At 46.8% G+C, this 13,677-nt stretch overlaps 1 protein-coding gene across 15 annotated transcripts in view; it reads right to left on the bottom strand.

Annotated features, from left to right (window-relative positions):
• Window positions 1–13,677, bottom strand: part of CFAP61 (cilia and flagella associated protein 61) — a 106,789-nt gene that overhangs the window by 22,529 nt on the left and 70,583 nt on the right. For 14 of the 15 annotated variants that reach the window (XM_015622319.3, XM_033513141.1, XM_015622320.3 and 11 more), the window contains 2 exons: window positions 13,422–13,627; window positions 2,087–2,177 (listed from right to left, as the gene is read on the bottom strand). In XM_015622319.3, coding sequence (XP_015477805.1) covers window positions 2,087–2,177; window positions 13,422–13,627 — 297 coding nt within the window. The remainder of the gene's footprint in view (window positions 1–2,086; window positions 2,178–13,421; window positions 13,628–13,677) is intronic. The other variant, XM_015622321.2, reaches the window with a different exon arrangement.

The following is a 13,677-nucleotide window of genomic DNA, read 5'->3' as shown; positions in this document are numbered from 1 at the left end:
CACGGCCTGCCAGAGGGGTTCCGCCAGAGGAATTCCCCCGCTCCGTGGCCTGTATTTACGGCGGCCCAGCTGCAGCCCGAGCAGCAGCCCATCCATTATCCTGCCGGACGCCAAGCGCTGTTCCGGAAGGTCTGGCACGGCTCGTGTGCCCCCGGCGTGCGGCAGCATCCAGCAGCTGATGGAGGTGCAGCCCCAGCCCTGCCATCTGCATGTTTGCACCGCCGCAGCGAACACAAGGCTGCGATCCCCGAGGGGTAAACACGGCCCTGCCGGAGCCACGGCAGCCTCGGGTGACAATTCCAACACGGCCCCAGAACATAACCGGCTTCTCTATGCGGTTACTGCTAACATTAGCAAACGTTTCTGTAAATACTACCCATGTTTGCAGGACACCGATTCCCACTTTCTCTGGAAACTAACCGGAAATACCTGACTTCTGTGCACTTACACCCACAGCTCTTAAGCATCTCTTCCCTTCATTTTTACACTTCATTAGTCATTTTTCTGCATGCTGAAATGAGCTAGAATATGAGCAACAAGAGGCAAAGATAGTAGGTCTCAATTCAAATAGAAATACAGCCAGTCCTGAGGCATTTAAGAGGCACCGCATGAGCACACGGTACCTACTCTGGATCTGGCAACCTGCACAGAAGTAACACCCAGTGAAAACACAAAAGGTGACATTTTGCAAATACAGGTAAAATAATTTTTAGTAAATATAGTTAAAATCACCGTGAAAAAAAAAATAAAAGTCCAAAATGCCAAATTTTCATTCAAATGCAGATACCATCACCTGTGTCCATAGGAACAATCCTGACTCACACAGAGCTGCTCCCAGTCCATGCAGGGAGACTGGCTGGCTGTGTCAGGACTGCTGCCACAAACACAGGGTAAGGCAAGTGAGTCCTTCATTTTTAGGGCACAAATTCCCCTCTCACTCAGGTTGTTCCAGCTTACAGCATGAGAAATACGTTTGAATTACTTAATTTTGTAAGCTCCTTTGCAGATGTCTTCCAAGAGACCCCAAATTAAAGTGCACCAAGACCCTTTCTGGGTCAGGAAAACAGGAGGCAAATTGTTCTGAGCCCCTCAGGGAGGAGGTAGGGCTGAGCACCCGTGGCTGCAGCCAGGATGTGGCAGCGTAGGGCCCTGGAGATGGGTGGGCCACGGGCTCCATAACCTCTCTCCCTTCCTCCTGCCACCCTGCCTCCATCTACACGCAATTCTGTTTGTTTTCCACGCAGTCAAAAACTCCATGAGCACACGTTTAAAACCCAGTGCCACCATCTGGAACCACATGGGGTTAAACAAAGGCAGCAGCAGTGTGAGCAGAGGCAGGGTGAACTGATCCCAGGTAGTGGGTTGGAACCGAGATCATACCACAAACTCGGTTTGGGATCAGCCAGAAGTTGCTCAGGGTGTGAGGGAGGCAGCTTTGGGGGCTGCTGGACACCTGCTGTTATTAGTTCTCCCCATGGAGCACAGTGACTTTGGATTTTGGGCAGGCAGTTCCAGGCTGCTGAGCCTTTATGCCTCTGTCTGTGGTGCTAGGGCCAAAGCTATACACAGCATTAGCAAACATTTTAATTTCACCCTTATTCAGGAAATCCACTTATCACTGAAAAAGCCAGTTGCTTTCACCCTTTGGGTTACAAAAGCCATGCCCTGTGGGTAGGTGTTGAAAAATGTACCCACAGGCTCAGCTGAGACAGGTGTAGGATGGCCCATAGCGTGTTCCTGTTAGGGAACACTCCTAAACCCAAGGGGATACATGGACAAGCCAGGCTCCAGATTCCACTGGGTACTTGGGCTAAATTGCAGCTATAATGCAAAAATGCAGTGAAGGACAATGGAGTGAGTTCAAGTTCTACTGGCAGATTTGAGAATATGCCCAAACAAGAAAACTCAACACTGTGCTGTACGTGTGACCCCCTCTGTGAGGTACACAGTGCTGCTCAGGCTTCCCTGAAGAGAGAGGTAAACAGAAACACAAAGCTTCAGGATAAAGATGGGAGAAGAAACCAAAGTGAACAACACTAACAAATTACCTAAATAATAAAATGCACTCGCCAGTCGTTCTTCTTACCTGTTCTGACATCAGGGTTTGGCGCAGTTCCTTCTGCAGATCAATAAACCGATCGTGATAGATGGCCATGGACCAAGGTTCCCTGAAGTAGCTGGGAAAAAAAAGAAGAAACTTAGTTACCTTGTGAACCTCTCATTAACCACTAATAAAGTATTTACCTGCTTTTTTGCCTTTATAAATTACAGTTCTGGACCCATCATGATCGTTTGTTCATAAAATGCCTCCTTGTAACAGCATGGTCAATCAATTCTTTTAATGGATGTTCCTGATGTACAGCCAGCTTCAGTAATTACATTTAAAGTGGCTTAATTCAGAGCTGTGGCAAGACCCAGTGAAGAATCCTGATTTTATCAGAATTTAAAAGCCTGAAGACCTGTAAAGAACGGTGTCTCCATTATCTGTCCTCATTTGAGAAAAGCAGATTGCAGGATTAACTGAACTGCTGCATAAACAAATTAAATTTGTGTAGACAATGACACAAATGTTGTTCATCATTAAGGTTTCAGGATTAATAAAAGCCAGAAAAACAGGCCACCACAGCGCTGCAATATGTTCTTTGCACCAGTGTGACGAAGCTAAATAGAACCGATTTGAGAAGGAAGCTCTTGTAACTTTTTCTTTCAGTGACAGCATTCACAGCAGCATTCTTCCATGAAACAGGAAGAAAAAGATGCAGAGGACACTGCTCCCTGTAGAACCTGCTGGCTGTAAATGTAACCGAGGGCAGCCAGATTACAAAGCTGTAATTTACTTCTCTTTATAATGAAAGATAATTTTTCCAGCTCAGAGTGTAATTCCTGTTAATGCTCGCTGCGGTCAGGAGGTGCCCCCGCTCATCCTCGCAATGACCGAGCAGATGTCAGCAGGCTCACCCGGGAGAGGGGGACATTTGTGTGCTTGCCACCAACACTCACGCCCTGGGAATGGCAGCAGGAGCCTGGCACTGCCCTCAGGAGCACAGGAACTTTCTCACCTGCTTCACCTGTGGGGCCTTTCAGTGAGCACCTGCATAAGGCAACTTAAACACGCTCCACAGATCTAATCATCCTGAGATATCTGTCCACAGAGAACTAATGTGCAGTTTCCTCTCTGCAGATTCTACTTCCTCCATGTCCAAGGGCAGGATTTCCCTGTCCTGCTCTGAAAGACACCTCAGATCTCCATTCACAGGCACTGAAATGCTCTGTGCACCCGGCAGAGCTCGGCTGGATGTCCCCGTGCTTGGCCCCTCTCTGCCTCGGCACCCCATTCCCCTCTGCATGCCAGGCTGCCTGGGGCTGTCTCCAGCACAGCAGGGCTCTCTCCCACACACCTTTTCACAGCAGAAATATTTATGGACACCATTCCAAGCACCACATCCTTGCTGTAGCAAGTGCCCAGCCCAGGAGCTACTGGGACTGACGCTTGCCTGCTGATTCAGATATGCTGGTTAGAAAAGATGAGCTCAGCTCTAAGGATCCTTGTTTCAGTAACTGCACACCCCAACGGTGTGCAGAGAGCTGGAAAAAAACACAGTATCCCATAATATTTTAAACCCCTTCAATTTCAGAAGAAAAACCCCACCCAACACAAACCTTTAACTCACTGTTGATAATAAACAGCAAAGAGAGAGGAAGGGAGGTGTTAAACAAGAATACATTAAGGTAATTAAGGCCTCTGTCTTTCCTGATATGCTGTGGTAAAAGCTGTGTTCCACAGGCCAAATGTTTTGTCTTCAAGCTGGCATCTTAATTTTGACTACAACCCTGAGCAGATGATTTCCTCTCTCAACTGAGGTGCAGCCTTCCCAGCTGCCTCACCTCAGTTAAGGGGCTCACCTGCCTCACCAAGGTGTTGCACTTAATGCTCTTTATAAATGTTTCAGGGGCACTACATCTTCCTGTTATTGTCACCAGCTCCATCTATAACCACAGCTTTACTGTCAATATTCACAGATCTGGAGCTCAAAACCTGAAATGTGCCACCCAGTTTGGAATCTTTAATGCCAATAAAATGCCTGGTTTTGGGAGCAGAGAATGCCTTGCCCATATTTTCTAGATAAACTGCCAGAAGGAGCTCCTAGTAACCAACATTTACTCCCAGACTTCCTTCACTTCCCTTCACCTGAAGAACACCAAGGGCCATTTGGAGATTCAGCTCACACAAGCAATTCACTTTCTTTGCTGGCTCTGTGCTTCCATTTATCTTTTCAGTTCAAATCACCTTTCTCCGGGGGAACATGGTATTTTCGACAGAGCAGCTCTACATATGGCTGCTAAAGGGAAGCTTAATAATGAAAAACCCCATTTGAAACCAACAAGTTGACTTTCTGAGGCTCATTCTGAATTTTATTACCACTTCAGCAGCAGTCCCTCAGGGCAAGCCGTGGAAGGCTTCAAAGTATAAAGCTCTTCAGTGTACGAGACGGAGCTGGCACGCTCCCAACACGGGCTCAGCGCTCCTCTGCCATCACGAGAACGGCATCTGCCACATGTGTTTGCACCATTTAGTCTTTCATAACCTGCCAGAGTGATCAGGCTAAATATGTACAAGATGACAGTGTCTGCCAGCAGCAGAAGGGGTGTGCAAACTTGGTCACTTCCTAGCGGGGATCCCTGCTGGAACAGCCTTCATGGCAGTGGCAGCCACCGTGGGAAGGCTGGCTGGGGTGGAATGGGCTCCTGCAGAAGACAATGAACAACATCCTTCACACTGCTAAGGAGCTGCTCTCACCTTCCACTGACAAACAAGATTTCAAGTCTGTTCTGCCTCACTGGTGAGGTGTAGCCTACATTAGATGAGAGGCAAGGAGGAAGCAAATAGTGGTGTCCTGTACAGAAGGCACAGGATCCTTCCCTTTGCAAGAAATAAAATGGACAGAGCTGGGCACTGCTAGCAAGCAAAAATGGAGCACACACATGGCTGTCCATCTGAGAGCTGCCTAGAGTTACCCCCCATTTCCTTTGCACCACGTTTGGATAAAAAGCCTCTGTCCCTGTGGAATGTGGTTCTGTGTCCTGGCAGCAAGGACCCAACACTGAGCTGCCATCTGAGTCAGGTCTGGTGGCACGGGGTATAGCACTGGCAGCAAGGTGTGAAGCCAGAAAATCTTAAAAACCAAATGAAAAACCTTCAGAGTAACACCCTTGTTTTGTACAAGGACAAAACAAAAAGCAAGTTACAAAGATAAAAAAAGAGATGAGTAATTCCAGCTCTGTGGTACATCTCCTGCCTTCAGGGGAGTTTGTCCATGCCAAATGCCCTGTGCTCCTCTGGCCTAGGGTCAGTTCCAGGGATCAGCTCTGATCCCTGAGCTGTGCTGGTGCTCTGGTGCCTTCTCCCTGCAAGAAGGCTGGGATCAGGAGAGGATTTTCACTGCTCAAAGGGCAGGTGGCACCCCGTGATGGTGCCTTTGAAAAACCCCTCTGCAGACTGGCAGGGACCACAGGCTGGGAGGATGATGTGGCTGTGGCTGTTCTTACGCTGCTCAGAACTTGCACAGAAACAACAAACCCAAATTGGACTCCTCACATCCCTCCTACCCCTGCTCTTCCACCAACACACACATGCTCAGGGGAAGCTCAGAGACTCAGCTCGTGATGTGGGACGAGTCTGCAGCTCTCAGTAGACGTCTCTAAGCAATCCTGAACACAGATCTCCTGAAATCCCCTTTGTTTCTTCCCAAAGCCATGCAGGAGTCACCAGTGCCGTGCCCTCGGTGCCACTAAGCCCAGAGGCCCTCTGGTGCTGGCTGTGTCCTCAGCACCAGCACTGTGAGCACACACAGAGCAGCTTTTAGAACAAACACCAGGGCTTTTAGCACACAATACAGACAGAGTCACCGATCAACCTAAGCTCCTGGTAATCTGTGAGGAGTGGAGAATCTCCTTCCCTCTCTGTAGCCTCCTGAGCTTTGTACAATGTGGGGAATTTTTAAGACAGATGTTCACTTTCCTAGGTTGAAATTTCTTTTCTAAGAAGAAATGTAGTGCTTGAAATGCAAAATTCTCCAGGATGTACCAGGTACACCTGGAAGCCACTCTGTCCCTTCTCAAATCCTCAGACCTCAAGACATACAAAGTCATTCTCCAGCACGTGTGGATGGCTCTGCTGGACCGTGGAAGCCGAGTCTCAGCGGTGCCTTTGGCACACGATGGCCAAAGCCTGAGAAACCAGCCAGGCAGAGAAAGGCTGCTGCTCACACATCCCAGGAATCACCCCAGCACAACAGGCACACAGGAGATGGAAGCCATTCAGCTGACATGGGCTCGAGTGGAGCACAATTATGCCAGGAGTGCCTGCACAGGGACTTCCACTTCTCAAGAGTGGGAAGAGTAAAGTATTGTGGAGGGATAGGATGCAATGCAATTTTAATTTTCAAGCCATCCTGATAATACTTCCCAACCACAGCTTGCAGATGAACAAAAGTCTTTTCTCTGACACAAGCACACAAGATGGAACATCCCATCTTGCCAGGAAAATTCAAAATGTGTTGTTTTGAGAACAAAATATGCTTGTCTTTAAGACTCTTAATTATGAAGATATGGTAATACCAGCAAAAGATACAAAATATTTCCTGATATACCTTGGAGAGCTGGACCAGGAATAATAGTGTGTTAATTTAAAGACAATATAAATAAATGAGCATTTCCTGCATTCATCTGACCAATAATTTCAAAAGACAGCTTGTTTACATAGGTAAAAAGCAAGACCAGTTTGTGTAAAATCCCCTAGAGCACCACCTGACAGCATTGTTCTTCTGCACAAAGGACATAACATATTCCCTGACCTGCAATTTCTTAACATTCACCTACAACTGCTGAACAGCAAACGTGAACCAACAGCCTGTTTGTAGCAAGAAGGGTCTTTATGTCCTTGCTCTGCAGTTCTGCTCCCTGAACACCTGCTTGTCCAGGTGTCTGAATATCTTCTGTTAAATTCAGTGATCCAGGACTCTGATACTGCTCTGACCTGGTAATTGGTGAAGTGAAATAAAACAGCCTTATAGACAACAAATCTCTGAGTGAACCCACTAAACAGTTGACAAAGTCACAACAGTGCTCACAGATTCACAAGCTGACATTTCTTTTGTCCCTTTTGAGAAGCAAACCCTGGACAGGAAGGCTGTGCTGTTTTAGCTCTCCTCACAGAACCTGCAATGTCTTGTCTTTGGAAGATGACTGCTTTAAACCCCGTGGTTTACAATCCCCTTTTGAACACAGCTGCAATGGCAAACCAGAGCAAAGGCCAACTGCTCTTACAACTCTTGTTCTGTAAAAATGGCCACTAGACTCCAGGCCTCCTTGAGGGTGGTGCTGCAGGGACCTGCCGATGTCAGGGGGTGACACTGCAGCACTCACCAGCATCCTCCCTTCCAACACACCAGTGATCCATCACAACTGATAAATCAGCTCTGTTTGCTGCACTTTTAATATCCTGGAAATGTTACAGCACTGTACCCAGAGGCACCTCCAGAAAGCAGATGCTGGTTTTGAGATAATGCAGCCCTTTCCTGTTCTCCTAAGTGTCCTCAGGAGAGACTCTGTGATTTCAGCACTGGCATTTGGTGAGGTTTGGACACCTCAGTAGATCACAGCAGTTGTGTTCTACTGACTCTCACTGAACTGCTCTCTGAACTTTCTAACCTCTGTTCTCTTTGAAGCTGGCACAGAAGCACTGCTGTCTGTGCTCTCTCTATGAGCACTTTGTGGCTGACCCTGAAATCAGGCTTCCTGCATTTTTTTCACATAGTACCATTTCACACATAATGCATTATGGAAAACAATTTAAAGGAAATTAAACCCGAGGCACAAAATCATCAAACAGGTTGTGTGCAGGGGTATGATTGCTTTTCTGCAATTGTTTATGGATTCAGAGTTCAATCATTCATAATGGTGTGCATAAGTACTAATATGAATCAGCGAGGTTCAGCTGCAAATTAATGTGGCAGTGCTCAGCCGACAAGCTTTAACTTCCTAATTTGAACGTGGGGTTTCTTAGTAACATGTCTCTTCATTGGTGAGTTAGCTGCTCCTTTAAAAGTACATTAATATCTGGAAATCTGCAGCCATTTGTATCGATTTGCTCTGGAAGTGCAGCTGTACCAGCATGGTTAGCGGCACACAGCTAATTCCGGGAGCCAGAAAGCTGTTAGTGCTTTGATATCCCTTCAACATCTTCCTCTTCCCTCACCCCGTCTCTCTCTCAAGGAAAAGCACACATTTCCCACTAATTAGGCTGCAGAACGTACAGAGCAGCACTAGTCCCTCTCAGTCGTGCTCACTACCTGCTACAGTTCCTTTTTTAACTCTGCAGAAAAAACATCTCACCGTCTGCCTGATGGAAAAAAGCCTAAGGTGGAATCCCTCAAATGTAATCCCAGTGTTAGCAAATGGTGTGGGATCCAGCAGATTCCAGCCAGCAGCGGGGCATTCTAGTGCTCCTCTTAACAAACAACCACTCCTGATTTCACAAGGCCTGGGTTAAAACCAGCTTTTCTATGTAGCATACATTTCATGTTTAAATAATCACTGATTATCCAGCCTGTAAGCAATGAAGTTCTCTCTACCTTTTAACAGTAATGCTGAAAACACAGAATGTTCTTCTTTTCCTTAATGCATCTGTTACATTGTGAGCTTTATTAGCTCTGAGTCAATAAACAGGCCAGTGTGGTGTTTCACTGAACAACACTGCTTAACACATCACCTTCAGCCTAATGTTAACAGCACCAGGATGTGGGAACTGAACTTCAGTGGAAAAACCTAAATGCTTACTTCAAAACAGGTGAATGTTGTTCATGCAGCTCAAAGTGCTTTCCAGCATTTAGCTTGTACAGCCAACATGCAAGTCCAATGTGAAAATAAAAGGGTTTGAAGAGAGCAGCCAAGGAAACATCCGGTGCTGTTATCCATGTTTACAGTGTCTGGGTGGAATCTCCAAAGCCTGTCAGGAAAGGGAGCCCGACTCCTTTCACATATTCCTGCTGCATGTTTGGCAGGCTCGTGCCCTATGGGCTGTCAGTACCTGGTGCCACTTGGTGTGATTCTCTTCAGGGTGCCCAGCTGCTGGACAGCAGCACACAGACACGTGTGCCAAGAGCCACCAGGCATGGACCTCCACAGATCCGTGCCTGGACTGCCTATTCCCTTCCTCAGTGAACACTGAATCCTGCCTGCCTGCTGGCTCTGGAAAAACATTCCTTTGTGACTGCAATTCACCTAAACCCCCCGTGCTCTTTGTCCCACACACAAGCCATAAAACCCACTCTCCCAACTCCTTGCCCAAAAGCTCTGGTCACATCTTCTCTGGGGGCTTCTCCCCACTCACAGTGCCCAAGACCCCTTGCAGAGCAAGCAAATTGTCCAGTCTGACAAGACCTTAAAATGCTGGAAACAAAGCTATTGAAACAAAAAAGTGACAAATAACACTGCCTGGATGCCAGTGCCTGTGAGGTTTGTGTGCTGCTCCCTCATTAAAACGTGCCCTGCCTTTGTGCCCTGCTCCCCAGGCCTGACCCCGTGCCCCTGCCCGTGCTGCCTCTGCCCCACCACTGACACACAGCCAGAGACTTCTGCAGCTCACAATGAGCTCATTAATACACAATTACAACAGCCCAAGTAAAAGCCTCTCACACCTCATTTGCAAAATGGGCTCCTTAAGTATTTTAGGAACTAGTGGGTCAGATTTTTATGCATTTATGTTAGATTTGATTTTCATTAATGCCAAATGAAGCTTACATGAAGCACTTCTACCTCATATTAAAGGCACGATGCCAGTGAGCATTCGTTTGGTTGCCAAGTATCAGGAGACCCCTCTAATTATCTGGTTTGTACTTAAGCTGCAGCAGAGGGAGATTCCACTGCTCAGAGGAGATGTTCCATAACTTGGCAACTGCCTTGCAGCTGCCATCAGCGCAAGAGGACACAAAAGGGGGTCACTGGCTGGTTGCATTCCTCCTCTGGGAAGCAGTGTGGAGGACTCATGAACAGTAAATCTATAAACTCAAAAAGGAAAGAAAAAAAGCTTCAGACCTTTCTCCCCACCCCTCTCTTTTATCTGCTGCTAGGGCAATAATAATGGAAATAATCTGAAGGCCTTTCAGCAAGCGAGGGGCGTAGGAGCATGGTGTACAGCATGGGCTGAACATCCCTTCAGGGCACACCACTGGAATTTGCTTCCTTTTTCCTTCAGGAGAAGACTCTCCACAAGAAAGAGCCTTGCTCTTGGGGACTCAAATTCTAGCTGACTTTTTGAGATGCAGCCTGATGGGAAATGAATAAAAATTGCAGAAACTCCTTCCTGAAGTGGATTCCAAATGTAGTGAGCAATGCCCTTCAGCTCACAGGTGACGAGTGTTTGGCTCCTCGGTTTTTTCCTGGCCTGGCACAGAAGAACTGCAGTGTCAGGCCCCTGTGCTCAGGAATCCCCTGGCTGCAGGCCCAGGGGCAGGGAGAGCACCCACTGCATGGCACGAGGGATGGAGGGCAATGTGTGCCTGCTCCACCTCCTCCGAGAGCCAGCCACTGGGGCAGAGCAGCAACAACTCCTCCTTTGGTTGTGGGTCAAGTCCTGCAGCTCTTAACCCCACTGAACCCGTACCCAAATCAATGGAACTTTTCTCCAGACAAAAGGAAATGTTTCTCTCGTTATTCCCATTAGCTGTGGCTCCGGGCACACGACAGGAGGGGTGACTTTGTCAAGTTTGCTGGATCTTGGGGGCCTGTTGTTAAAGCTAATTTGAGAATGGCTCTGGCACATGCTGGCCAGGAAATCCGGTACCATGGGGTTAACTTTCAGCTCTTACACTGAACACAAATCAGTGAGGAAATTCACTGCTAGGTGAAGTCTCTAATTATTTAAAAGATAATTTGCATGCTACACAGAAATAAATTAGCTCCCAGGTGACAGCTGTTCCACTGTGTCCATTCCTGGAACGAGATGCCACGCTGGGAGATCTAAATGCAGACCAAAAGATTAAAACACTGCACTTTCTTTCCTTGTAGGAAGGCTCTTCCCAAAAGAGAGGCATAAAGAAGAGAGGAGGGGAACAGATGTTTCAAACTATCAAGTTTACAAGCTTAAGTAGCACACCACATTTTCACAGTCTATATTTTCTTTTCACTAAGGGCACTTCACATCTTACCAGCAGACGTGGATGCAAGCATAACATACTAGTTTAAAAAGAAGGTTTTGAAAGTCAAAGAGAAGAACTCAGTCCCAACATCAGGTTTGTAACTCATGTGGGATCCTTACAGACCACATGAACAAGGCCCAAAACAGTTGTTCTTTTATCACACACACAGAAATCAGTGAATGCATTTTCCTATTCTGCACCAAAAGCCAACCACTTTTTCTCTACCTGTAAGTCTCGGGACAACTCACAAGAGATGCTGAACCATTTTCAGTGTAATGGTTTTCTAACAGTCTTCTCATGCTTTTAACAGTGTCTGTTGCACCCTGCACACACATGTATGTGCATTTTATGTGACACTGTAGTGTGGGGATGTAGATGTGATGTATTATGAGAATATCTTACACTGCCAGCCTTCCTCTGCTGCTCCACGTCCTCCTGAAAGCAGCGGATTCCTGTGCCAGCTTGCTGTGTTCCAGGATGCTCCATGGGGATGCCAGGCAGTTTACCTGTTACACCTGCTGGAGAGTGCTCCCTCCTCACAGGATGGACATGTGTAACAGGAACACCAAGCTCTCTGTGTGTGTGTGAAAGTGGATTAAAGAGCAGCATATGTTCACTGCTGCAGAGCAACATATGGGATTTCATTCATATGACCAAAGAGCAAGGAGAGAAGGAACAAACCTATCTAAAGATAAGGTAGAAAGAAGACTGAAAACGACTGGAGGCAATAAAACAACCAGATAAGAAAAACCTGGCAACTGTAATTCAGGAATTCTGCCACAGGCTAATGAGAGGTAAGATAAAATAATGAGGCAAAAGGTCCCAAACAACATCACCGTCTAAAGGCTGTAAAAGACAAGTCCAAAATTGGTTCATCATCCCTAATTAGGGAGAGCTGAAGGGATGTGATGAGGCCCTGATACGTGGTGTCCCTCTGTGCAGCACCAGTGATCCTTTGGTCAAGGTCAGGAAAATACTGCTATCTGTGCTGCAGGCTGAAATCCCAAAGCAGGATGAGTTATTCCTCCAGATGCTGCTACTGGTGTGAAACTTGCTGGTGCATTTAGCAAGGTGCCCTGAGCACACCTCAGTGTGGTTCACAGAAAAGGTGAGCTCACATCCTGTAATGCCCCAGGAAAGGACTGATGGCACCTGGCCACAACCTGACTAGGGAGTTCTTCCAGAGCTGCAGATGTCTGATCTCCCTGAGCTGTGACAAGGAGATGGAATCACCTTCTGTCTCAGCCCATCTCTCCTGCACTTGTGTCACAGAGGGCTGTTCAGGTGAACTTCACTTCTGCTGTGCCCCGATCCTCTCTTGCAAAACAGCCCCAACATTTGCTAGAAATGGTAATCAAGCCCTTTGGCAGCAATAATTCACAAGCATCTTCTGGACCACAGCACACCCTTCACAACAAACTTTTACAAACTGTTACCTAAATAACATTTAATCTGAAAATTTGGCTACCATTTGTGCCTTTCTTCTAATCACTTGTAAATAGAACAAAATCAAACCTGGAAATGTTTCAGACACCACTGTCAGCTTTGTATCACAATAAAAACTGATCACTTGTTCCTGAGCCTGGCTTTCTGTCTCTACCCAGCTGATGTAAAGCAGCACTTCACTACTCCATCTGTGACAGTTTATGTTCCAACACACCATTCGTGTGGGATTTCTTTAAATGAAAACCAAAAGCAATGAAGCATTCTCTCAGAGGAGATGGCACATGACTGGAACTAACCAAGGCCCCTTCAGTCCCTCTCATCAGATCAAAGGAGGCAAGTTGTTGAGCATGACTATCACCATGAGTTATTTAAAATCTCCCTACAAACCTTTGGCTTAAAAATCTGATTCAAAGCAACGAAAATACTTTTAAAAGCAACTTTTGAACACGAGTCTTCAGTAATAAAGGATTGTTCAGCTTAATGATTAACCTACTGAATATTCTAAACAAAAGTGACAAAGACACTGAAATGCTCATTCAGATAAAAGACAGTCAAATAAAGCACTGCTCCTCCTCTAAGTACATCTCAAACACACAGCTCTTTCCAGGAAGGTCCCCAGGACTTGCATTTTTACCAAGAATTTTGCTAAATAATGGAAAATATTTTCAATTCTGTTTTTCTACCTCTTTGTTCCAAGCCAAAAGACAAAGCACAACAAGGCAAACTTTAAAGTGTGCCCGAGGGTAGATTTTGTGCACAAGGACGAGCTCCTGTCACCTGTAGAGGTCTGAGAGCTGCCCGGCCCTCCAGCGGTAGCACAGGTCATTGAGCAGGCGCTCGTGCTGGCCGTACAAGCAGAGGTAGTTGGGGACAGGGAAGGGTTCCTTGGCAAAGCAGGTGATGCTGTCCACCATCCTGTATCTGCTCAAGTGCATCCTGAAGTAATTCCCAGCAGCAGCGTCCCCAGTCACGATCTCCATGCCCTGGAACACAGAACAGCAGCCAAGCTGGGGAATGGAAGTGCTGACCTGGC

The sequence above is a fragment of the Parus major genome, chromosome 3 (genome assembly GCF_001522545.3).
Source record: "Parus major isolate Abel chromosome 3, Parus_major1.1, whole genome shotgun sequence".
NCBI classification, from domain to species: domain Eukaryota; kingdom Metazoa; phylum Chordata; class Aves; order Passeriformes; family Paridae; genus Parus; species Parus major.
This window is presented reverse-complemented; position numbering and strand designations above follow the sequence as displayed.